This window comes from Canis lupus, chromosome 8 (assembly GCF_011100685.1).
Source record: "Canis lupus familiaris isolate Mischka breed German Shepherd chromosome 8, alternate assembly UU_Cfam_GSD_1.0, whole genome shotgun sequence".
In the NCBI taxonomy this organism is placed as follows: Eukaryota; Metazoa; Chordata; class Mammalia; order Carnivora; family Canidae; genus Canis; species Canis lupus.
Window position 1 is genome coordinate 59,569,434 of NC_049229.1, and position 27,498 is coordinate 59,596,931.

Sequence of the window (27,498 nt, forward strand, 5' to 3'; positions counted from 1 at the left end):
AAACACCGGCTGGGTGTCCTTACAAATCAATTCTGATGCTGTCCACCCAGAGATGGCATCAGATCCCACAGGTGAAGGGATCGATTGGTCCCACAAGACTGTTTTCCCCACTTTAGATGCCAATTGTAAATCCAGGTTGTCACCTGTACCTCTGACCAATTGGCTGTAGATCAGAAGTTCCCATGACCCCTTCCTTGAGTTCATTTAACTTACTAGAGCAGCTCACAGAACTCAGGAAACCAGTTCACTCACGAGATTATCAATTTATTACAAAAGGTGTTGCAGGATGTGAATCAGCAGCCAGATGTAAAGATACACGATGTGTACAGGGTGTGAAAGCACTCAACTTCCATGCTCTTTCTCGGAACACATCCTTCTCCTATTTCCCTGTTCCGCCAACTCTGAAGCTCTCAGAACACTGTCCTTTTGGGATTCTACAGAGGCTTTATTACACAGGCAGGACTGATCAAACCATGGGTCAGCAGCAAACTATTCAGCCTCCAGCCCCTCTCCCATTCCAGGGTTGTGGGACTGAAAGTCGTAATCCTTGATTCTTCTGGTAACCAGCCCCCTTCCTTAGGTGATCTAGGGGCTCTCCAAAAGTCACCTCACTTGCATAGTGTAAGAGACCTTGATCACTCCCATTCCTTCAGAAATTCCAAGGATTTTAGGAGCTTTAGGCCAGAAACAGAAACAAAGACCAATATGTATTTCTCATCATAAATCATAGTCTCACACAGAGATTGCCTCCAACATACATGACTCCCCACTGGACTGCCCACTAGAAGGAACTTGGGACCTTGCCTAGTGGTTCCCCAGGCTGCAGAACTGAGCCTGCCAACCTAGATGGGTGCTCTCAGGGTCCCCTCTGCCTCTCTCCATACAGACTGAGCCCGGCTCCTGTACCTAGGCAACATTTTCTCCTGGGGACCCCACCCACTTCACCCTCAGTGGGCTGGTTCTCCAGAAGCAGGCCAGAACCCCAACCATCCATTCATCCCTCCCCACACCCCACTTCTTCCAAGTCTCCACATCTAGAATCTCTCTGCTCCTTTTACAAAAGCTACTCACCTATCAAAATGACTAAAAAAAAGGGGGGGGGGGGGAGACAAACTCAACCGAATGTTAGTTACATGGCTACCAAAATTACAATTATGGAGACCATACAAAAAATTAGTACAGTACATTTTGTGAAAATGTAGACTGCAGAAGAGTGCCAGGAACACTGATTACCATCACGCCAAAATGTGCCTACACAACGGGCAAGGGAATCCAAAAATAGGAAAAGCAATGTTTTGTTAGGCTATGAGGACAATGAGTAAATTATTTTTAGTTTCTAAATTTCTGTTGTTATAATGTACCCTTTTCCATTGTCATAATATGTTCTTATAACAATAAAATTCAGCCTAACAGGCAGGGAGAGCAAATTTTTTAAAAAAATTTAAATTTCCATCTTAAAGGCTTAAATAAATAGAGCTTTGGATTCCAAAAATAATAGCCTTGAGTTAAATACGACAAGCTTATAATAAAAATAGCTATCATTTATGGAGTACTAAGTGTATGCATTCGTGAGCTAAATTCTATGTATGTGTTATCTAATTTAACTGAATAACAACACTCGGAGGATTAATTAACCTAGTTTTTGTTTTGTTTTGTTTACACCTAAGGAACCTGCAGCCTAGAGAAGGGAAGTGGTTGCCCAGGGACAGAGAACTACAAAGAGACAGAGGTGAGAGGGTGGTCCCTTTGGCTTCCAAACCCTGTGGAAGGATTTTCACGTACATTGCGTGATTCATTCCTAACAGAGCCAAACACGTAAGAGGTCTTACTAACATTAAGTTTGGTAAAGTCTTTGCCTCACTTAGCAGGGCAAGCATGCCCAGACACTTCATTCGGGGAATTTATATTAGTGGAAAATGCTTAAAAGCAGATTACGCTTTTCATTTTGCCTATCTCTGAAATACACTTAATAGGTACAGGTAAACTATGTGATACTTATTAAAATGGACTTTTCCTGCATCCTAAACAGCTGGGACAGCTTCACGGTGAATTTAACATTTGCACTGTCTTCCCCACCACCACCACCCCCTGCTCTGAAAATACAATTTCTATGATCCCCTGCTAATACATTTCTTATCTGATTAGAGTTTGATGACTCAAACACGGCAGCTGACACAGAGTAATGATGCGGTCCCCTCCGGAGGACTAGGGAGGGGCTTAGTGCCGATGCTCGCCAAAGACAGTACTTTGTGATATCGCAGATCAGTTCATGTCTGCAAAGCCATTTAAGGCTTCAGGAAAACAACAGTTGTGTTTTGTCACTTGGCCATTCAGAGACTTGCATGAAAATATCATCCGTCTTATGCAGCCAGCGTCCTAGAAATTCTGTGCAAACCAAGTGGCCTTTCCTGAATTATTCCCTTAAGCCCCTGAATAAAAATCCTATTGGAAGGGCCCTCTAGCCCAAGCCACTGCAGAAGACTTACACCCTCACCCTTTGCAATTATGTCTGCTAAAATGTGCCCAAGTACCTTTGATAAAGGAGATAGAAAGATTGTCACCAGCTAGACCCCAGGACCTGATCTTTACTCCCACCTGCTTGTACCCACTGACCTTTGTCCCACAGTTTTAAGCTCTACTTTTCCACTGATCTCTTAACTCAGGCAGAAGACCCCTGGGGAATAGCATCCCATCCTGGAAATTCGAAATACCCTTCAGGCAATAATGACTGCCCTGCCCAGATAAAGAGCTCCCTCTGGACCAGACCACCCAGCCTAGTTTGAACTTAACCCCCAATACACACCTGTGCAGATGGACCCTGGTTGACCCATGGAATGACCCACAGTGACCTTTATCTCATTGTAATACCAAAATCTCTGCCCAAGGAGGAGCAGAAGCCACATTTACACAACATACAATGTATGTCTAGGCATGTTTCCTTAAGGCATATGTGTGATCCTAGACCTGCCTCTACATACAGTGACAAGGTTTCCCTATCTAAAAATTCATCCTAACCCTAAACAAAAGGAACCCTCTGATGAAAGTTACTCCCCATAATCTCTCTCTTTTTTCTCTGCAAATAAAGTTTCTCTTGTGCAACAACTCACCTGGTGTAGTTTCTACTTGTGACTCACCAAGGGGCAAGCTCACATTGATTCGGTTACAGGATGACAAGAAGAGGGAAGAATAAAGTAGAGGCACACTCCAGATATTTTGCTTTGTTGAGAGTAGAGGGCAGCAATAGTGGGACTTCAAATCTATTAGCCTCCGGCTTTGCTGTTTTAGCAAGAGTTAATGGAGCCTCCAGAACACATCTGAGGCTCATCGCCAGAGCCTCCATGCCCTGTAGACTAGGGTGGCCCGAACCCCCATTCCACTTCAACCATCCAAAAGTTTCCTGGCTATTCACATCTTTCTACCACTGGTACTTTGGAGTTTTGCTTCTAAATTCACTAATCTCTGGATTATCACCTCATCCAACTCTGTTCTGCAATGGCAGCAACCATCACTGGAGCCTCAGGTCCTCCCATCTACACACATGACTCTGTCTCTATCTCTCTGTCTTTCTACGTCTCACATATATACACACAAGCTTACATACAAACACACACAGGCACACAACTTAGAAAAGATATGTACTTGTGTGCACAACCCACTTGACCACGGATTTCAGCACACTGGGAGGCCGGCATTCCTAAAATGCAGCCCCTTCAAAGTAAATCTATGCAGAAAATCCCTGGAGTTCCTTACCAACAGGGGCACTGGGATGATTAATCTTGTATGGCAACCTCATTGGCCAGGAGATGTTCATATTTCTAGTTAAATATTACTCTTGGCCCTGTCTATGAGAGGGTTTTTGAATCCGTGGACTGGTACACCTGCTCATCGTGAGTACCTGAATACAATAAAAAGTGGAAGAAGGTTGGATTAATTCAGCTGGACTGTTTGAGCTGAGACACTGATCTTCCCCTGTGTTTGGTGCTCCTGGTTTTTAACTTTCAGATCTGGAATCTATACCATTTGCTCTCTGGATCTTGGGCCTTTGAACTCTAGCACCTGCTCTGCCTGCAAATAGCAGATCATGGGGCTGCTCAGCCTCCACAATTGCATGAGCCAGTTCCTTATAGTAAATCCTGTCACAGATAGGTAGGTAGGTAGGTAGCTAGGTAAACTGATAGATGATAGATAGATGATAGATAGAGGATAGATAGATATACACATTCTCATGCATTTATGTGTATGTCCATATCCTATTGGTCTGAATCCCAGGGGACCCCTGACTGATACAAGGGGGGCATTCACACTCCACAGGTCTCTTCCCCCCTCTCCCCTCTTCTCTTTCTCCCCAAGTCTTAATATCCCATGCAAAGCACTTTCAAAGTTCCTTTGGTTGTCTCAACTCCTCAAGGCCCTCGGGGCTCCCCTTCTATCGCCTTGTCAAGATACTTTCATACAATAAGTCCCTTCTTGGGGATATTTCTGATAACAGATGGCAAAACAATGCATTCTTCTATCACCTCCCTGTTCACTTCCTTCTCCTCTGCTTGCATTTTTCTTGACTAGCTACCTGGGTAGCCAGGACAATAAGCAAAGGTTGCATTCTGGATTTGATAAAGCCTGGTAACAAAAAGAAACATTAAGTCACTTCAAAATAGCCCCATTGTCATGGATAGCCCACTAATCTAAAGGACGTGCCTGGCCAGAGACATGTTAAACAGAGGGCAGACCTGTATATCTCTTGGCTTGGGGTCCAAACCATGCAGAGGCCCCATTGGTTCCATGGCTCTCAGCTCTATTCAGGGACAGCTGGTCATCCATCAACCACAAGATCAGAAGCCTAGAAGACAGATGTTCAATAATCCAACAAGATTGTTGGGGGGAGGTGCCAAGTGCATGAGTCCATGTCAAAACAGAGGCTTTGCCCAAGACTCTGCTTAGCAGGGACCATGGAAAGCCATGCCAAGCAGGAGGGATTTCAAGATAATTCAGTAGGAGTGGGCATGGAGAGGACAGCTGGAGTGTGGCTTTCAAACCTCCGTCCATCATGCCAAACACCCAAATTGAACAGAATAGAAAAAAAAAAAAAAAAGAACAAAGGCATGAGCAGATGTGATCCTAGAGTGCCAGATGTCATCTTTGCTGTGACAAAAAAAGGAGAGAGGAAGGAAAGGACCAATCTCCTGAATCCATGACCTCAAACATGGGGCCAGATCTGGGTCAAAGACACTCTAGATGATGCATCACAAAAAGCCCACTCCATGGCCACCAGTTCTGCATTGGTCTTTCTCCTTCTGCTAGTCTCCTCAGACTCCCAGAACATTCTCTCACCTCTCTGCCCATCCTCTTTCTACCCTGTATTTACCCTTCAACCCACGCTCTGGCCCACACATGGAAGATCATTCCTGGTGCTGTTGCCTTCACGGGAAAAGCAGAATGCTGCCCACACCCTTCTGGGGTGGCTGCATTCTCACCCTGTTGAGAGGATAACGCTAATTTGGCAAGGAGGTTCCATCCCACCCTGGGGCACGAGGATGGGGGCGAGAGCCAATATGATGTCCTGTACTTTGGTCAAAATTTTTTCCTCTTCATTCCAGAAATCATTCTCTGACTTGGCTGGCTTCTTTTTCCAGTACAATGAGAGCAGCTTAGCCAAGGATTATGGGCAATTTGGGAGGTGCCATTTGCCTGCCAAGTTGCCAAGTCACAAAGAAAATGCAACTTGTCTGGCAATAAAGGGACCAAGAAATGGTGATGGCCATGGAGTCCCTCCGTCCTCCCCCAGCAGGGATCCACCAAGGGAGATGCAAAGCATGGTTGGAGAAGGGCTCTCCTGCTGAGCCCCAGCATCTAACCTCGGGCTCTCAGCTCTCAGCCCACACCCCTGTCTCCCCACCAGTAGCATCTCCCTGGCCCATCGTGCTCTCAGCCTGAACCCACTCTCCCTGCCTCTCTCCGGCCACACTGCGCACTCCTACTTTCTCCCGGGCTGCTCTCTCCTCTCCCTGACCTCCAAGCACCAGGACACTATAGGGCTCAATCCCGGGACCTGCTTTCTACAACAATTCTCATTTTCTCGCTGATTCCACAAGGACCACCCACACGCTGGTGACTCTCAAATCTGTGACCCCAGGGCAGCCCCGATGGCCCAGCGGTTTGGCGCCGCCTTCAGCCCGGGGTGTGATCCTGGAGACCCCGGATCGAGCCCCATGTCAGGCTCCCTGCTTGGAACCTGCTTCTCCCTCTACCTGTGTCTCTGCCTCTCTCTCTCTCTCTCGTCATGAATAAATAAATAAAATCTTAAAAAAAAATTTTGTGACCCCAGCTCCCCACCCCCATCCCAGACACATATATCCAATCACCTACCCAACAACTTCACTTGGATGTCAGACAGGCACTTCAAATATAACAGGTCCCAGATGAGACTCTCCACCTTCTGCCCTATACCTGCCCCTCCTTCTCTCTTACCCAGCTCAGCTGATGGAAAAGCCATTCTTTCAACTACTCAGACTAAATAAAGTCTTGGTGTCACCCTTGACCTTCCTTTTTCTCAGATCTACATCTATCCAGAATGCAACCACTTCTGACCACCTCATCACTCCTATCCTGGTACCATCCACCATCCCTTTGCATCTGGACCATTGCAATACCACCCAGCCGGTCCCCACATGTCTACTCTTTCTGCTCTTTGCTCTGCTGGAGCTAGGACTCAGATCTGACCATTTCTCTGTTCAAATCTTCTGAGGATTTCCAATCTCACTCGGCATAAATTCCTGCACGATCTGTCCTCTGCTGTTCACCATGTCTTGTTTTTATTTTTAGCACTTAGTCATACCTGCCATATTATATATCTGTTTTATTGCTTAGAATAGGAGTCGGCAAACTACAAGCACCCAGACCAGCCACCTGTTTTGTAAATAAACTTCTATCGGAGGGAGCCATATCTGTTCATTTATTATCTTGTCTACGGCTGCTTTAGTGCTAAACTGGCCCACAAAGCCTGAAATATTTATTATCTGACCATTTACAGGAAAAAATGTGCTGATCCCTGCTCTACAGCATGGAAACAGGGATTTTGTAAATGTTCAATCAATTTTTTTGGATAAATAATAAACAGATGTAAGTGCAAAGTAGTGCCTGGGGTTCCAACGAAGGATTAGAATGGGACAGACAAATGAGTGTGGTCCTGCAAAAAACAATAATTGTAATAATAAGATAATCGGGGTAGACTTCACTGCAAAGAGATCCAAAATGTTTGGATGCTGCAAAATGTATCTGCCTCCTAAGAGAGGAGTCTTCAATTTACTTTCAAGACAGACTATATGTTGGGGCACCCGGGTGGCTCAGAGGTTGAGCGTCTCCTTCAGTTCAGGTGGTGACTCCAGGGTTCTGGGATTGAGTCCCACATCACGCTTCCCTCAGGGAGCCTGCTTCTCCCTCTGCCTGTGTCTCTGCCTCTCACTGTGTGTCTCTCATGAATAAATAAATAAAATCTTTAAAAAAAAAAAACTACGTTTTGGTTTAGAGAAATATGTATTAGCCGGATCCCACCTGTTGCCCCAGAAAAAAACATGTGTACAGTGGAGTAAAGTAAACGTTGATGTTCGAGACTGCTGCGCTTAATAAGGCAAACAGAGTGTGTCTTTCAGTGGAGATGTTAGATGTTAGATGGAAGGCAAACAACCACACGATCCCTTTTCTCTTTAGATGCCAAGGAAGCTTGCCCTGGACCCTGAGGAAGGGGGATGCTTGGGGCCGGACCAGTGCTGCCCCTGCTGCCTGGAGACTGGCCACCAGGAGGTAAGGTGGGGAATACTCCCTGGGAGGAGCCATCTGAAGACAGGGCCGGGCTAGGCAGTTTGTGAATACTGACTCTAGTGGTGGTTTTAAGCTATTCTCTGTGGTTTGGGGGTGGGGGTCTCTCATGTGCTCCTGGGAATTAGAGGCAGAGCTAGGCCCAGGCAAACACGGAAAGGCAGAGAGGAGAGAGCAGTCCATGCTCCCTTGAGGCCAGAATGGAGGTGCTGGAGAGGGACAGCAACACAGGGAGCCATGCCCACTGGGAAGGGTCACCAGAAGCTGGGGCAGGAGAATGAGCACGTCCCAGAGGCTGGGGATTAACAGAGAATGCTGGCCCCGTTGTCCTGAACACAGGTAGCAGCGTCTCCGACAATTCCCAGAGTCCCACTGGGGAGGGGACTCCCGTGGTCAAGACAGTGCAGAACATGACGATGCAGATACTTAGAAGCGAACCGTGATCTTAGGTTGGATCACAGCCTAGGAAGACCAGGACATTTAGCTTACAATAAAACCATCCATTTAAAGAACATTATTTTAATGACCACCGATGAATGTTCATGTACTCATTTATTTAGTAAATATTGATTGAGTGCCTGCCACGTGCCCATCATTGGGCTGGTGATGGAAACAGAATGCTGAGCATAACAGACCTGCTGTGGTCTCCAAATCCTAGGGACTAGTGGGAAGGCAGACAATAAACAGAAATTAAATGGACATTTGTGCATTTGCTATAAATTTTACAAAGGAGACACAGGGAGGAAAATAGAAAGGGAGGGAAAGAGAGAGAGACAGAGTGAGAAAGAGAGAAGAAGGAAGGAAGGAAGGAAGGAAGGAAGGAAGGAAGGAAGGAAGGAAGGAAGGAAGGAAGGAAGGAAGGAAGGAAGGAAGGAGGAAGGAAGGAAGGAAGGAGGAAGGAAGGAAGGAAGGAAGGAAGGAAGGAAGGGAAGGAAGGAAGGAAGGAAGGAAGGAAGGAAGGAAGAATGGGTTTTCCAACTTCCCACACTCCTAAATTGATCCAATCTACTATGATTTTCTGGTCTAAGAGACTTGCCTCATTCAGTCACAGATGGCGGGCTGGGCAACTCGATCTTGCAGTCCTAAGAATATCTTTCCTTTGGTCAGGAAATGGACCCCCCTCGTTGCAACCCCTCAGGCCTGCTCCACACAATCGCTGCACCACACACCTGCCGTAAGGAGAGAGCTGTCTCTTCACAACCCCGTTCACCAGACCAGGTGACTTCTTGGTGACTTTCTAAAAATGGGAAGGTGACCCAGCCTCCTGGCAGCCTCATGGTGGTCCAGTAAACACCGGCTGTTTGCAAGCAGCATACCCTGAGAAACCGATGGAGTCTCCAGCAGTCTCACTCATGGGTGGTATAAACGTGGGGTACACTCGATCTGGTCAGCACCTGCCCTGCCCAGAGGATCTGCTCTGCACCCTCCCTGCTGGAGAGGAGAGGCTCTCAGTAATATCGCAGCCCAGTGCCCTCACTTGGTGATCACTTGCGATTTTTAGAACAATGTAATTCCTGTTTTTGAAGACATGCTCTTCATTTTGACTCTTCAAATTCTGACTTGATTCCAAGCCTTCCCTGCAGGCCAGGCCAGACCTGTGGCCCTGATGCTGGCACACACTCCCTCTAGCCTCTTGCTCCACCTCCTTCTGCTGTGGTGTCAGGGCACGAAGAAGGCGAGGAGGCCCAGGTGTCCACCAGCCGCCTATGACCAAGTGCCAGCTCCTGTCTCTTGGCTGCTTCTGTTTTCTCTGTGTAACTGATACCTGTGTAAGATATCCGTTTCCTTCATGGGGGGGGAAGGCTTCAGAATGGACTCTCAGGAATGCATTTGTGGATTCTCGTGCGGGAGAGGAGTCTTCAGGGTCACTTCTTATGGGAAGTCCTGCTGGGTGGATCCTGCACTCACCTCCCTTAGCACCCCAGAGGAGACCGCAGGGGCTTCCTTCCAGGAGGCAACCCTCTTGCAGGGAGACCTATGAGGCAGCAGCCACCCCTTCTGGGGCATGCTCCACAACTGTGGCATGTGTGTACATCCTTCCCACCCCCGTGGGAGAAGTACAGGCAGCTTTACCCCGGCTGCATCTGGGCCCTATCTTCTTCCTTCAGCCTTGTCTCCACCCTCCAACAGCACCAGGACTTGGGCAGAGCAAACACAGTGCCCGTCAGCTCCCAGGCTACGGGGAAGAGGGATGGGTCACACTCTCCGCAGCTGTGGGAGCCTCCCATCCCTTAATGTGAAGAAGAGAGGAAAAGGAATAGTCTCTCTTCACACACACACACACACATACACACACACACACACACACACACACACACACACACACCAAGAGTCCCTCACCTCAGCCTTCCTCCATCAGGATGGAGCCAGTTCTCAGGAAGCTCTGTGGGGAGGGACTGGGTCCCAACTGCTCGCAGTTCTCTGACTTTGGCACATGGGGCCTTAGCATCTCTGGGTCTCTGCTGGCACCTCTAGGGAAAGCTGATCCACTCCACACCCAACCCCAGCCTGTAACACATGAGCCGGTCAAGACCAAAGTGGGTGAGAACATGCAAATTCAACAAAGCTGTCTCGCTGGAAGGAGGAGTGAAGCCCAAGGGAGGGCCCTCGTGTCCCCTGGCCGGAGCTCTCAAAACTCTGGGGCACCTCAGTTGGTGGAAGAGGAAACTCATCTGCCAGCAGCTGAACCACATGCTCTCTGACAACTAAGAGAGCAAGAGGGGACTGCCGCCTTGGGCTGTTCTAGAAGGGAACCTGCTATAGGGGCTTTGTCTCCCTGTCCTCAGTACCCACCATATGGCAAGCTCATCCCAGAGTAGGATGTAGGACAAGCACTTGGGAGCCAGAGGCGGCCTCGAGTGGCTGTCTGTCCAACAGAGGAGACAGATCTGAAAGCAAGACCTCTCCCCTGGGGAAAGGAGCCGCGGCAGGGGCAGGCAACTCCCCCAGAGAACTGGAGAACCTTCTCAAAGGTATAACATTTGTCCTGATTTTTGAAGCAAAGCTACATCAAAAGGAACGTGTTGGGGGCAACGTGGAGAGCCTTCATCAGCTTCTCAAACAAGACTGTAAAGAGACGTGCGGTTGCTCTATCTTCACATCCCTGGAACCTAAAAGCTTCTCAAGTACCTAACCAGAGACAATAAATAGCCCCTTCCAAAGCAGTCCATGACAGTGACCTCCGTCTCCTTGAGGAGCTTTAAAGCAGAACAAGAATTAGACTTCCGGGGAGTTAAGGCTGACCTAGAATTCAGATCAGTTAATGGAAGTTCAAGAAAGGCAGCTTTGAGACTCAAACTCATTTCCTGTGATTATAACTTCCCTACAATAAAGACACGAAGGGATACCTGCCAGCGGAGGGGCCGAGCTGCAGCAAAACCATCATGGGGTCAGAGCTGCAGAAATGGGGTTCCCCTCCCACCCATGCCCCTGCTAAGTAGCTCAAAGATTGGCTAATTCTATCTCAAAGAGAGCACCATTCATTTAGAAGCCTCGTTTCCAACATGCATATTAAACAATCATCTCCAGAGTCCACAGGTCATCAGAACAGGAAAAACCTGAGACGCCTGGGTGACTCGGTGGTTGAGCACCTTTGGCTCAGGGCATGATGCCAGAGTCGCAGGATCGAGTCCCACTTCGGGCTCTTGCAGGGAGCCTGCTTCTCCCTTTGCCTGTGTCTCAGCTTCTCTCTGTGTGTGTCTCTCGTGAATAAATAAAACCTTTTTTAAAATTAAAAAAATTATTTATTAAAAAAAAAAAAAGGAACAGGAAAAACCTGCCAAAGAGGACTGTTTGTCCAAGGAGCTCACCTGCCTCATCATTCACCAGTCATCTGAGCCTGTGTCAAGGGACTGGCGTTCTTGCCCTGGGCCTTTGGTGATGGAGGAAAGTTTGCTGTCAAAAATATAAAAATTATAAGCTTCTTATTTTTATGCCCCTAATGATAAAGAAAGGTGCTTTGTCCCCTCCAAAGTACTTTTCCAACTTTCCATTGTGGTTGCCATGGTGATGTGAGCTGGTGCCAGGCTCCTGCTAGGAGACCCCAGCTCCCTGCCACGGTCCAGCGTGTCTCCAAGCGGGGCTGACACTCCCAGCTTCTCTTCGGGGACCTTGGCGCCCCATCTGCCAGGAGTGGGCTGTGTCTTATTTTAGTCAAAATAATAAAAGGAGAGAGTCTAAACCCTAGCTCTTTGGGTGTTTTAAATAGCTCTTTTAAAACTGCTATGTGGGGTTGCCTGGGTGGCTCAGCAGGGCTTGATCCTGGGGTCCTGGGATCGAGTCCCACGTCGGGCTCCCTGCGTGGAGCCTGCTTCTGTCTCTGCCTGTGTCTCTGCCTCTCTCGCTCTGTGTCTCTCATGAATAAATAAATAAAATCTTAAAAAAAAAAAAAAAGCTATGTGGTACATTGGTACATTGTAAACATACACTCATATGCACACACCAATAAGACCGAGCAAGTAACACAAAAATCACTGAAATCTCGTTCAAAGGGGACTTTTGTCAATATCTTGAACACAATGGAAAATTCTACGGTTGCTTCTAACTTTTACATGTGTGCGTGCTCACACTCACGCTGCTTTCTATATAAAATAGATCGTTACGTACTTGATCTTTCAAAACCTTAATTTACCACTTAAAAATGTCACGTCATGGCCATTGATCTTGAGCAACAAACATAACGTCTAATATTCAGAGAGCGGAAAAGGAGGCCTCGTATGAACTCATTTAATTCTCATAAAACCCCAGCCACGAAGGTTATTATGTGTCACGCCTGCTTTGCCATTATTAGCTGTTTCCCAAATGGCAAACTGACGATCCTCCAAGATCGCGCCGCTGCTAAAAATGCTAAATGTCGGGGTTCGGAGCCCCGCACTCTGGTGTCAAAGCCTGTGGACTTAATCTCCACGTGACTCTGTCCCTGAGCAAGACCCCTCTTTTTGAAAGGCGCTATGGCATTTCATGGTCTAAACGTACCACCGTCTGTTTCCTCAGTCCCGGTCTGATGGGCATTTGGATTGTTTGCAATATTTTCCAATTACGAGCAATACCTTGGTAGCAATACCTTGAGGCTTCAATATGCCTCCTGGTAACTTTGTGAGATTATCTCCATCCTCGGCTGATACTTCTTTTTTCAAATTTTTCTTAAATTGGGCAGCCCGCAGGCTCAGCGGTTTAGTGCCACCTTCAGCCCAGGGCCTGATCCTGGAGTCCCGGGATCGAGTCCCACGTCGGGCTTCCTGCAGGGAGCCTGCTTCTCCCTCTGCCTGTGTCTCTGCCTCTCTCTGTGTGTCTCTCACGAATAAATAAATAAAATCTTTTTTAAAAATTTCTTAAATTTCTTTATTTGTGAGAGACACAGAGAGAGAGGCAGAGGCACAGGCAGAGGGAGAAGCAGGCTCCCTGCAGGGAGCCCAATGCAGGACTGGATCCCAGGACCAGGGATCACGCCCTGAGCCGAAGGCCGACGCTCACCCAATGAGCCACCCAGGTGCCTCTGATGCCTCTCGAAGTAAGATTGCTAAGTCAAGGGGTTGGCTCTGCCCTTTAGAGAGGTTGTCTGAATTTCTGGATGCAGGAGAGTTATCTTTTCTCACATCAAGAAAAAGGTTACTTTTCTTTCATTCAGTCCAATTATTACTATTTACACTTCATATGTGTGTAGTGGGGAGGGGGGCTGCACCAGAATAAGACAACTGCCATGATCAACTAGTCCCACTGATTTTGAAATGCCTTCCACAGACACTGGGGTGTGGACTTCATTCGGCACCAAGGCGGAGGGGGGTAAACCTTTTCTGTAAAGGAACAGACTGTGAATACTTTTGGCTGTCCTGGCCCTGTGGTCTCTGTGGTAACTAGTGGTCTCTGCCACTGAGCCGGGGTGGGCATGGCCGTATCTGGCCTGCTGGCCCCAGTTTCCTGGCACCTGCTCCACATCCTCCATTCACTTGCATCTGGGGCCATCATTACCATGCTCACAGCATTATTACTTTAATTCCTTTCTCATTATTACTTCTTTATGGAGTGGGGTTTTGTTTTGTTTTTTTATTGCTATCCTTGAATACCTATTCCTCCAGAGGAACTTTAGAATCCTTCTCTCAAGTTGAGCAAACCTTATTGGAATTATCATTGGACTGTAGCTTAATTCACAAACATACTTGACGGGAATGCCATCTTTACAAAATTATCTTCCAATCTCCAGGTATGCACAGAGTCACCTGTTGTGGAGGACTTCCTTCCTGGAAGGGCATAGATGTGACTTCTAGCTCAGTCACTTCCCGATGGGGTGACTTTGGGCAAGTTACTTCTCTGTGTGTCTATTTGTCTCATCAGGAAAACAGGAATAATAGCATCTGCCCTGCAGGGTTTGGGGAGGATGAGATGACTTGCCAAGGGAACACAGTAAATGCTCTAAACTTCTTGTTACATCTGCTAGATCAGAGTGGTTGCTGCTGTGGGCGTCCCATCCACTGCTAACTTTAGAAGCTGGTTCTAGCATTTTAGCACCAAGCATAGTGAAAGTAACTCGTGGAAATTTCCCTAATAGTATCTATTACCATTTTACTGTTTTATGTATCCCGAACATCATGAAGTCATGTCAAGTGCCCTGGCCATTTCTATTAGAATCAACATCCTTCCCCCCACCTCCTTTACCCACCGAAAGAGAGAGTTACGTTAGCAGATTTCCCCTCTTGATCCACCTTTGATTTGTTAAAACGAGCCTCACTTGACCACGGTGCTGTCTGCTGGATTCTATTTGCTTACACTTGAGATGGAATTTTCTTATCAATGTTCTTACGGAAGATTAGATTCATAGCTGTTTTTAAGGGCTACTTTCACCCCTTATTTTATGCCAAAGTTGTGCTTGTTTCCTAAAGATAATTCAGAAGCTTTACTTCTTTAGTTTTGTCTGCTCTAGAACACTTTAAACAAGCCTAAGAACCATCAGAGACTCAATAATTTAAAATTATCCAACGGGAAATGGTTTGCACCTGATGTTTCGTGGCAAATGGTTCCATTTCCTTCGTGATAATTGGTCATTCTCTTGTTTTCAGTTCCTTTTGAGTCAGTTTTATGAACGTCTTTTGTTAGGAAAGCATTCATTGGGCCTCATTTTCCCATTTGTTACGAGGTAATCTGCACTCAGATTTACTGGTTACAGAAAAACTATAAAATTCTTCTAGTTCACACTTGTTTGGTTTTTATTTTTTCTTTCCTTAGGTTCATTCATTAATTTCTAATTAAGAAGAAAAATAGTCCCTTGTTACCTACACCTCACTCTGGGCTTTTCGTAGAAAGCGTTCTCCCCCAACCCTTCCCAACCCCAATCAAATGCAGTCTTTGATAGTCTTGGAAATGTCTCCAATATCATCAGCACCCCTGTGCTAGATGGGTCAGAACACAGAAAGCAGGAAAAGGCAAAGAAAACCAAGAGGTTGCCAGGGCAGGCGTCTTGGGAGCCATAAGAATGACTCTCAGCTCTGACCACACATTCAGAATCACCTGGATGCTTCTAAAATAAAGTACCCATGTCAGACCCCTCCCTAAGCCAACTAAATCCGATCTTTTGAGGGGGAATCTGGGCATCAGTAGCTTAGGCCTCTTCTGATGACTCCACTGTGCACCCACGGCTAAGCACGATGAGGCTCTAGAAATAGAGAGGGAGAGAAAAAAACAAAACCTTGGAAGGCATGCAGCCATGTGGCCACCAACCCACATCCACCACAATCCACCACACAAAGACCTGACCCCTAGACCATGTCAGTCCCCCAGGTCCGCTTGAGGGATTCTGCTCCAGACACAATGGCTCGAGTCTCTCTGTACAGGTCTGAGAAACAGGATCCTATATTCACCAAACACAGGTTTCTGGCACTAGAAACACCTCCAGCAAAACAGAAAGGAAAACAAAAAACCTCATACACAAAAATACAGAAACTCTCTTCCCAGTGAGGGGGAGAAGCAGTACCCGAGACATGGAGACCTCAGAGAGACAGCTCCTGGAGCTCTTGGCCCTCCTCCTGCACAAATTCCCCAAGCCATTTTTAAAACAGCAGCATGGAAATGGATCCTGGGAATAAGATCTCAGTGCCTCTCATCTGTGATCTAGATGTGATGACACCATGGGGTGGCATTTTCAAATTGAATGTATGGCTCAGAAGAAAGTCTCTCGAAGTTTCCAACAACATAGAGTAGACACTTATTGAGTAACTATTCTCCACCTCACCCCACCCTCCAGAAAATACCCAAATTATCTTTGGCTAATCCAACTGGTCGGCCTTTTCCTGTTGTACTCTTCCATTTTTTATAAGGTTAAGTAACTTATCTTTAGTGCTGGTCAACAGATCAGTCCTTTAAAGGCCCCCGCATTTAATCTAACAGTTTTACACACTTCACGTGATAATCGAGGGCAACCCCAAATCCTCCAGCTTCCCTCGTAATTCTAGCTGGAGTCAGGCAGACTAGTGTGGGCACTGGCACTTACTATGTTTGTGTCCTCGGGCACATTTGCAAAGTTTAGTTTCAAGTATTGCTTTGCCCAGCGGATGGGGATCGGGATGCAATGAGACGCTCCACACAAAGCGCTTAGGGCAGGGTCTGCCACCCTGGAAGCACGACCTCCGCTCACCCGGCAGGTGTCTATCTGTTGTATTCTACATTCGGAATCGAGGACTGTGGAGGCACCACGGACACAGTGAGGCGTACAATCAAACCTGGTCCCTGCTTCCATGGAGCTCACAGACTAATTCTCAATAGATACCAGCTGTTATTATTTCATGATGCTGAGAATGGGAACGATCCTTGCCCTGCTAAATAAATAAATAAATAGTGTGAATCTGCAGCCTTTTGAGAATGGGAACGATCCTTGCCCTGCTAGATAGATAGATAGATAGATAGATAGATAGATAGATAGATAGATAGATAGAGTGAATCTGCAGCCTTTTACCAGGCTTGCGATTCCCAAAGGGCAGGTATTTGTAGTTAGGTTTCCTGGGGGAGAAAACCATGCAGCACCAAAGGGCCGGACCACTTTCTGACTTGGATTAAACTCTCAATGACAGGGATTAGAGTTTGCGTAGACACAGCCTGAGACGGCCCCCTGCCCCATCCAGGAAGCCTTCCCAGGCCACTGTCACGCTGGGCTTTTGCTGTCTCTTGCTGCAAAATGCAGCAAGTACCCCAAATAGAAAATGTTATCTACTGTCATTTAAGAATACCAAGATGCACTGCAAAATGAAGAAGCTTTGCCAGGTGATGTCTCGGGCCCCTGACAGTTCTAACATTTCCCAGTAAGAACAAGTGTGGGCGGGAGGGGGGGCTCCCCCCTAAAATGATGATTCCTGTCTGCTGGCTTTAAGATAGTAGTACTGAAAATAACTAGGCAAAATGTTCTTCCACAGACCGAGCTTTTAAGATTTTAATTTTTTTTTTAATTTTTTTAAGAGAGGGAGAGAGAGAATGGGCAGATGGAGAGGGAGAGAGAATCCCAAGCAGATTCTCTGCTCAGTGTGAAGCCCCATGTGGGGCTCAATCTCAGAACCCTGAGATCATGACCTGAGATGAAATCAAGAGTCAGACAATTAAATGACTGAGTCACTCAGGAGCCCCCAGATTGAGCTTTTAATAAAATAAATTAATAAAATAAAAATAAATTAATAAAAATAGGCACCTGTGCCAAAGGTTGTTCATTACCTGCCCCGACATTGCTGTCCCTTTTTATTCTTAGTAACTGAACCCCAATTTCATTTGAAGGCTCAAGGTGCCCAGTGAAAAGCCCTGCTTCCCAGCCTGTCTTGTGACTCCAGTTGGAATTTTACCGAATTCTGTTCAAAGACATGTAACTTGGTCTTTCCAGTACATCTTCTGCAAAGGGAGGGGTCGGGTGCTTTTTTCCCTCTCCTGAGCAGCAATGAGCAAAAAGGAATGTGTGGGAGTAAAATGCTACCGAGACACGAAAAAGGGGAATTTTCAAAAGTCAATTTTTTAACAAACTTTTGACTTAAATATCACCATAACCCAGCAAGCAAACCATACACATTCTTTTTAGAGGATTAAGTTAATGGCTCCTACACTCTTTATACCTGCCAGAGGGAAAAATGTCATCACGGTTAGACTAACTGTAAGCTTTCCGTTCAACATTCATTCACAAATGTTTGCAATTATTGAAAATTTCTAATGTTCTCCTCAATACCCAATGAAAAACAGACCAAAATCCTCATGTTCTAAGTAATATTTTATCAGAAAATGTAATGTAGTAAGTACCCCAAATAGAAATCTTTACCTACTTTAATTTAAGAATACCAAGGTGCACTTTCAGGATCAGACCATCTATATTAGTCAGGGCTCTCCAGAGACACAGAACCAGTAGGTTATATGTAATAGATTTATTTTAAGGAATTGGCTCACGCTGTTACAGAGGCTTGGCAAGTCCAGAATCTGCAGAATGGGCTGGCAGGCTAGAGACCCGGGGAAGAGTCGCAGTTTGAGTCCAAATGTAGTACTAGCAGTTTTTCCTCTTCTTCCAGGAAAAATTTTTATTTTTTATTTATTTTTTTAAAATGGAGGCTTTCAACTGATCAGATAAGGCCCACCCACATCATGATGGAGGGTAATCTGCTTTATTTAGTTTACTGACTTAAATGTTAATCTCACCTATAAAAATACTTTCACAGAAACATCTAGAATAATATTTGACCAACTGAGTACATGGCCCATCCAGGTTGGCACATAAAATTAATTTTCACAGCATCTCAGGTAGTTGTATTTGCAAAAATAATCACAGTTTATGTAAATCTGTCACAGTGGGTGTGTGGAAAGAGATCTCTAAAGGTTCTGCAACCCAGACAGAGAGGAGTCTATGCTTGACCTTGAGTTGACCTTCAACTCACCTAGTCCTGCAGGGAATTCTCAAATTGTTCTGAGCTTGTTACCCGCAACACCTAGGGGGCGGCCATGCATATAGCTAGCAAAGCAATTGGGAAGAGGTGGGTGGGTAGAGACATCCTGAATCTTCCCATTTGCAGACAACCTGACCAATTCCCATCCCCATCAGACAGTATTAGAAGTAGGTGAGAAATCTTGTGAGCCTTCAGGGCTAGATATCGAACAACCCTACCTGGCAGGACACCCCTGTGTGCCCACACTGGGCTACCCATACACGGTTAAGATTTAGCACCATTTACCTACATTAAAGGAAGTTGTATCCTCTGGCTGTGTCTAGTGGGGTCTTCCAGTTGAGTGACTGACAGCCTGTTTGTTATCAAACAGAGCAGTAAATCCATTGCAGCGATATCACGATTCCCAAAATCCATGCTGATTCCCAAAGCACATGGTACCACCTTGCATATAAAATCTTTAATATGGGCTTAAAAACACTTCCCACATTGTGTTAAATACATACCACACAATTCAAAAACATTAATCAGTGCAATCTGTTAAACAGATGCAGAGAGTAATAAACTGTCTTTTCAGTATAATCTTCAAATCACTTCTATAATGTTTTCCACCCCCAGGAATGTGAAAACTATAAATATCTTGGAACAAAATCATTTCAAATTTCTTGTTCCAACCGCCCCCTACAATCCCTCAAAGTGGTTGCATTTTTTTCCCAGTTAAGTAAAAATTATCAATTCTCTGGAGCATCAAGTTCTATTTTATTGGTGAAGGGGGGGCGGCTAGTGAAGAAGAGAAGTTGGTGGAGGAGGAGGAGAGGACGGAAGAAAGACAAGGAAAAGAAAGAGGGAGGGGAGGAGGAAAATGTATTTTAGAGCAGTTTCGAATCAGTCATGGGCTTGAATTAAGAAAAAAAAAAGGCTATTTTTAGAACATTATGATCAAGTTCTAATACTTCTGACATACCAAAAAATGCAAGCTTTCTTCCAAGTCAAAGTAAAATATTAACAAGACAAAGGAAAAAAAATCAAGTGTTAGGAAGAATCTACCTATAAGCAAAAACCAGAACATTGGTTTCCAAACTATGCCTCTTGATTACCTCTTGTTTGGACACCATGAAGGCTTATGAATATTAAGAATAGTTCTACAAGAGTGATAAAGAGTCCTTCTTATGCAGATCACATGTCTTTAAGAATGGAGTCTGCAATAAGGTTTATCCATATTACTTTAAAATGAAGTAAAATACCATTCGCACAATGATTTCACTTGATGAAACCATTTTGCCAGAGCAAAAACATACGGGGCCTTGTATGATCATCTTCAAGTCTGAAAAACAATGAGTGGCAAACATTATCGATTTGGGAAAAAAAAGTTACATCTTCAGTAAGCAATATTTGAATTAAACAAAGAAATGCAGCTTTGCAAGTTACAGAAGTATAGAGTAAGGGCTGGAAGGTGTCTTAGGGCCAGCCTAGGATCTTTGCTTCTTTCTAGAAGGCTTAAGTGATTCAGCCAAAATTAAGTTAGTAGCAGAGCTGGCATGCAACTCCAGCCTTAGGACTCAAATTCAGTACAGGCTGCTCCCCCAGGCAGGACAGGTAGGTGTGTGCTGTGCTCTGAATGGGTGTCCAAGTTCCATGTTGAAATCCTTATGCTCGCTCGGATGGAACGGGGAGGTAAGTGGGGCCCTCAGGGGTGCTTAGGTCATGAGGGAGAGCCCTCATGAATAGGATGAGTGCTCTTTGAGGACTCAAAGAGGTCCCTAGCCCCCTCCGGTGAGGACACAGTGAGAAGTTTCTGTTGTTGATAAGCTACTCAGGCTGCAGTATTTTATTAGGGCAGCCTGAAAGGACTAAGACAATGTGGGAAATAAGTCTGGCAGTTTACCAAGCGCTCTAATCTAAAGGCCTCGTTGGGTCTGCTTCAATAAATACAACTCATGGCTACAAGTAACCACACATAAATCTAGGGTTTCAAGTCAACCTGGTCAGAAGTCAAGTCCTCGCTGAGCACCCAAACAGGGAATGTAGAAGTAGGAGACACGTTCAAAGTCTATACCCAAAGAGCTACAAGCTACTTGAGAAGAGCAAGATACCACCTGAAACAGCATCAAAGTCATAATGAGATATGGCTCAAATTACTAGCGTTAAAGGATTCCAGAAAAGGCCCATGAAGACTAAATATTAAATTGAATGGGTTCAGAGTTCCATCTCCAGCCACAAGAGAGTAACAACTGGAACAGGACTGGCCCTTCCTGAGAAACTCTTTCAGGGAGTTAGAGAATAGGCACCCCAGGACTGTGATCCTTGAAAGAAGGAAAATGAAAGAGGTAAACACTGTGACCCCCAATTTCTGTCTAGAGGCATTTACCAAATTCCAGTGCACAGGGGTAAATATAGAGCATGAGCTTGTAGAGCTGTGAAGATAAAATATGAGTTCAAGGAGGCTGAGATATGCAATGCAGCACCTGAAAGAAAGGAGCTCTACAGAAAAAGAGGTCCAGAAACCTTCAGAGGGCTCCGTGTGTGTGTCTTTGGCTCAAGACTAAGCTATGTATTCATAGCATGAAACTCCATGAGCTAGGCAAAGAATCAATAGGGAAAGAACAGTTACTGGAGTCCTGTTAGCTATACAACTAGCAGGATTCTCACAGGGCTGGGGGATGGTCAAAATGGGAACAGCTCTCATGGAGAGAACTCATTCCACCCCAAGAGAATTCTCTGACTTAGGAATAGGGCCTTTCTATACCTGGAGGAAAGGCTGCTCTCCCGGCCCTAGGAAAGCCCTAAAAGCTCCAGAAGAATCAAACTGTCCAAACTGAAGGAGAAATAAAAAACATGCAATTGTATCTGGAGGCTTTAATGCTCTGCTCTTGGTAATTGATATAACAAGCAGACAGAAAATCAGTAAACACACAGAATTCTTAAGCAACACAATCAACCAATATGACTTAATTAATATTTGTAAAACATTACAGCCAATCACGGCAAAAGGTGTACCTTTTTCAAGGGTACATTGGCTAAGATAAATTGGGTCATAAAACAAGTCTAGATACATTTAAAATAATTGAAATCCAACAGAGCATATTCTCTGACCACAACAGAATTAAGTATAACAAAAAATCTGGAAAATCCTCAAGTATTTGGAAATTATGCACTTCTAATTAGCACAAATGTCAAAACTAAAAATAAAAAAGATATTGAAAACATTTTCAACCAAATAAAAAAGAGACATCGTGACATATCAAAATATGTGAGATGCTGCTCAGTATTTTACTGAGCAAAATTTTATAGTGTTAAATTTTATAGTGTTAAATGTCTATATCTAAACAAAAAAAAAGAGAGAAATTGCAACCCAAACATCTAAGCTTACATCTTAAGAAGCTAGAAAATGAGCAAATTAAACCCAAAGTAAATAGAAGAAAATAGAGGTACAAGCAGCAATCAATGAAACAAAGAAACAATAGGGAAAAAAATTTAAGAAACCTAAATCTGGTTCTTTCAAAGATAAATAAAATTGACAAGTCTTACTAATGAAGATGAAAAGAGAGTAAGCACAAATTGGCCATATGAGGAACATCTTATAGACAATAAGGAAATATCATGAACAAGTTTATGCCAATAAATTAGACAATTTATATGAAATGGACAAATTTCTTAAAAGACACAAATGGCCAAAACTAACACAAGAAATGTAGAAATTGGAATGGCACCATTTCTGTTCCAGTTTGCCAGCCCCCAACCCTGTTTTGACCTGCTCTGTGATACTGGAGCTGGGATCTATGAACGTTTCTCTTTTGCCAGGTAGCACAGGGGTACTGGAGGTGCCACTGCAGGAGATGGGAGCTTGCCATCCTTGTCCCAGGGGGCTTTTCCTCCTGGCTCCAGTGGTGTGTGGTCGCTAGAAGCATTTGGTACACTCAGTGGTGCACCCCTCCCACGAAGGCTGGGACGAGCAATGGTATTAACATGTCAACAGAAGAAAAGCAACTGTTTCTATGTATACATTCAAAGGGGAAATTTTAAAAAAATATTATTTACAACAGGATCAAAAAACCATAAAATATTTAATGATAAATTTAAAAACTTTTTTTAAATAAATGCAAAACCTGGTCCCCACAGAAAACTACAGAAATGGCTAAAAGTATGGAATGCCTAAAACTGTGGAGGTGGAACATGTTCATGGATTGAAGAAGGGTTGACACCAGTAAGATATCCATTCTCTCCATATTGAACTGTAATTTTAATGTAATCCCAAATAAAAATTCTAGAAGCTCTTTGCAGAAATATATAAGGTGAGTCTAAAATTTATATGGACACTTTATGTTTACCTTTATTAGCCAAAACAATTTTGAAGAACAAGTTGAGAGCATTTAAACTGAGCTCGACATTGACTATAAAGCTACGGAAATAAAAACAGTGTGGTATTTGCTTAAGGATAGACATATAAATCCATAGAATAGAATACAGTGTTTACTTCTGGATGTACACATACATAGTCAATTGATTTTTTGACAAAGGATGGTCTTTTCAACAAAGGATACTCAAAATGTATATATATATACATACATATATATGCAAATATATATATATATATATATTTTTCTATTTCCTATGTATTTAGGGGAAAAAAAGAACCTCAACCCTTACCTCTCAGCACATCCAAAAAGTAATGCCAAATGGTTCACACCCTTTTTGAGGGGCTCCACTCTCAGTATCCTTGGGATTCTCTGCCTTTTCCTCTCCCTCCCCCTCGGCACCTCCTCACCTCATTCATCTGTTTGTTCCCTCTCTTTCAAATAAATATTTTTTTTAAAAAAATTGCATCTGAAATATATACAGAGCCCTTACAACTCAGTAGTAAGACACAAAACCCAATTTTTTAAGTGAGCAAAGAATGTGAACATTTTACAAGAGAAAATATGAGCAATGATTAGGTCCATGAAAAGATTCTCAACATCTCATGCACCTACTAACACACCCACACACTTAAAATCAGAAAGAATAACAATATGAAGCATTGACGAGAATGTAGAACAACTGGGACTCTCAAACACCACTGATGGGGGTACAAGATCATACAACTGATTTGGAAACCAGTTTGGCACTTTCTTGTAAAGTTATTCATACACTTCCCTAAAGATCCAGCAGTTTCACTCTTTGGCATTAAGAAATGAAAACAGGGGCACCTGGGTGGTGCAGTTGGTTAAGTGTATAACTCTTGATTTTGGTTCAGGTCATGACCTTGGAGTTGTGAGATTGAGCCCGAAGTCAAGCTTTGTGCTCAGCAGGGAATCTGCTTGAGATTCTCTCTCTCTCTCCCTTTCCCTCTGCTCTCCTGACTTTCTCTCTAAAATAAATAAATCTTAAAAAAAAAAAAAAGAAATGATAACATATGGCCACACAAAGACTTGTACACAAATGTTCATAACAGGTTTATTTGTGATTCCAAAAAGTTAGGGAGAAGGACAACAAATTGTGGTATAACCATACAATGGAATATTCTTTGAAATAGGAAGTAAATCATTAATATACATTACATAGCAACATAAACAAATCTCAAAAGCATTATGCTGAATGAAAGAAACCATTCACAAAAGAGTACATAGTGTAGGATGCCACTTTTATAATGTTTTAGAACAAAGAAAACTTATCGGCAGCAACAGAAATCCGATAGAAGGTTGCCTGATATGGGGGCAGGTGAGAGATGTAACTGCACACGTTCACATAAGAACTTTCTAGGGCATATGGAAATGTTCTATATCTTGGTTGGAGTGTTGGTTTTGTGGGTGTATCTACTCATCAAGACTCACTGAATTGTATACTTTAAATGGGAACGTTTTATTGTATGTAAATTATACAATAAAGTTAACTTAAAAAAATCTGTAGAGACCTTAAGTGGAAATCACTTAGACTTGGATTTAATTTAAAATTTTTTTCTATAGTCTGATATATTCTAATAGTTAGTTTCTTGAATTTAATAGAAATACAAAACTTCATGTCAGTTTAGTCTATGTTAAATAATTACAAATTTCAAAATTATAGAATTAGTCCAGTGAAGTTTTGAACTTTCCTTAGAGAGAATTCCAGAATTTACTGTATCAACATGAACAACTGAGTTGTTTCTAGGAGGTCCACTAATGCTTAGATATAAATCATACTGCGTGAGATATATACTCCCCACACTTAAGTATAAACTTTCATGAAATAAATGCATCTAATCAGAGATTATTACAGAATGATCCAATTCTATGAGCTAGCAGAACCTAAGTGTTCCTCATCTTCTGAGCACAAAGATTAAAGAATTTGTTAGCTGTAGTCTGTTACCAGTGGCATTCAAGAAGACAGGCTGCAAAAGGCACAACAAAATGAGACAAGAAAACTGCTTATAGCTTCATTTTAAGACCCACGTACAGTGCTGGCTACATGGGATTTTCTTCCTCCTTCCAGCCACCTGGGAAAATGTTCACAGAGTTTTAAGGGTTACAAGACTAAAGGTTGGATCTAAAAGAATTAAAAATTGCAGATAACCAAATTAATCTGCTCATATTTATTACTGCAGAAATAGCTTGAGAGGTAGTTTATTAATGAGGCATTTTCTAAATCATCCACTCATCATATTTATAATTTAAAAGCATCATCATATAAAGGAAAAGAAAAAATACTCTCTAGAGTGTAAGATTATTGTGTTTAAGTGGTTTTCAAAAAGCAGCACTTCCAGTGTTCTTCAGCTCCCTATAGTGTGGCATTACCTCGGGATGAGGCCATCTGCTCACTCAGTCACACAGTCCGTTCCTGTGATGATCAAGTTCCTGCAGTCAGCACAATCCCTTGCACGTACGAGGAAGAGAGCCATCTCAGCATGAATGCCAAGGCTTCGAGGTGGGAACCACCCAAACCACTCTTCTAACAATAGGACCACTGCACAGCTTGAATTCTAGGGGACATATCGGGTAATCTTTAAGATCCATCTGGTTCCCCTGGGCATTACTTCTAAGAATATCTTCCAGAAGATCAAACAAAGATATAGTTCTCTCCCCATTTACTCTTCACTATTGTTGGCCTCCAAGAGGCTCACACATTGATCCACCAAAAGAATTGGCTCTGAATCAAAACCAAAAAGAAAGAAAGAAAATCCAAAGAGTGGCTCTAGGGTACTCTGTGAATATTATCTCGTGGCTTCCACATGAAAGTTGTCAAACTGTGCAAATTCAAAGGAGTGAGTTCCAATGGCGGCCCAGCCGTTCTTCGGAAAACTCACAGAGATGTTCTTCCAGACAGTCTTGCCGTTCAGCATGCCAGAGGACAGCCGGCCCTGGAGGAAAGACAAACGCACCCCTTGAAGATGTATGAAAATGGTCCTCGGGGGCTTGTTTCTTAATACGTGCGGCCAGTCTACTCAAAGGAGCAAACGTCCTTCTCACTTAAGCCACGGCCAAACACAACTGCACAAGCGTGAGTCCAAGTTTGAAACATAGGAAAGATCCTCTCAGAGGAAATTCTTATCTACTCATCCTACATAGTTTCCAAGGTGCAAGGGATACCTTAGTATTTCCTTGGATCCCAAATAAACACTATAAAGCTTTCCTTACTTAACATTACAAGGTTTTAGACAGAAGCTCACGAAAATAAACAAACACTGGTGATTTACAAGTACTTGTGTGCACGTGCAGTGCGGCTAACAGCCACCAGCTCTTCAGACGTGACTACTGGAGCCAAAGCATCCATTTAAGTCCTTTTTGTCCCCGTGTACAGAGTATCACTTCAAAGTCATATGAAGAGCCCACCCTTCAGAAAAACAGTGGCCATCAGCTAAACTGGTAATTGGAATGGGCAGGCCGGGGGGTAGTGGGGGTAAGAAGGGAAATATCCATAGAAATGACTTACTGGGCACTGACAGAGAAAGATAAAAATAATTTCCTCAGACAGCTGCCATTCCCACAGAGCCAAGTGCCCAGCACACAGCAGATAATGAACACTGGCTCTTGCTATCGTTATTACAGCACATTTATGAGCATATATTCACAGCATATCAACTGCAGCTAAACATTTAAAAGTAGCTAGTATCAAGGGGTGAAGGGCTAAAGATCCAAAGCACTAGACTAAGGACCAAAATAAAAGTTGTTTTTAAGTCACAGAATTATAATGCTATGGGCCTTAACTTCATTCTTTCAGCTTCCAGAAGGGAGACCCTGAGACGTGACACTAAAAGTCACAATCACAGATTCACCAGCCAGAGCTAGAGTGTGATTCTGAGTTGTCCAACTCCATATCCAGGAACAGCCACATTCCTGCTGCCACCAACGTGCACAGCTCTCTGCGGCACCCCAAGTGCTCACCTCCCCCTGTGGAGCCAACAGTGAATATGAACACGGAGCCAGCACCTGGGCACACAGTCTAAACTTGTCCCCTCCTCACGCCGGCCCCCTGTCCTCCGGGCTGCCCCTCACACAAGGCCAGCCACCAGCAGCGTCCAGGGCTCACAGTGCTCTTCCCACCGGCCAGGTCTCAGCTCACAGAGCACCAAGTCCAAGGCTCTTGTCGGGTCTCTCTATCGAGAGAATCCAGACAGGGGAGCTACTTTATCTCACTGTCCCATTTTTTCTTCACAATTTGACTGACTGACTGATTTGGGGTTTTCTTATGGTCTTAAAATAGGAGGCAGCCAACTATGGCCCACAGGCCAGCCACCTATTTTTATAACTAAAATGTTACTGGAATCACAGCACCACGCATTCATTTACCTACTGACCATGGCTGCTTTCTCACTATGCAAGCAGAGGTGAGTAAAGTGCCACAG

The 27,498-nt window shown here is 44.2% G+C and overlaps 1 protein-coding gene and 1 long non-coding RNA gene across 2 annotated transcripts in view; one reads left to right on the top strand and one right to left on the bottom strand.

Annotated features, from left to right (window-relative positions):
* The first annotated feature begins 470 nt into the window (after positions 1 to 470).
* On the top strand, positions 471 to 9,101 carry LOC119873017. The gene is made up of 4 exons (XR_005362936.1): positions 471 to 621; positions 1,668 to 1,729; positions 7,705 to 7,797; positions 8,920 to 9,101. It is a non-coding gene; the product is annotated as an uncharacterized LOC119873017 (long non-coding RNA).
* A 16,132-nt stretch (positions 9,102 to 25,233) lies between these two features.
* GALC (galactosylceramidase) overlaps positions 25,234 to 27,498 on the bottom strand; it is a 57,024-nt gene continuing 54,759 nt past the window's right edge. The window contains 1 exon segment of the mRNA NM_001003238.1: positions 25,234 to 26,013. Within this exon segment, the coding sequence (NP_001003238.1) occupies positions 25,867 to 26,013 (147 nt within the window). The 3' untranslated portion in view covers positions 25,234 to 25,866.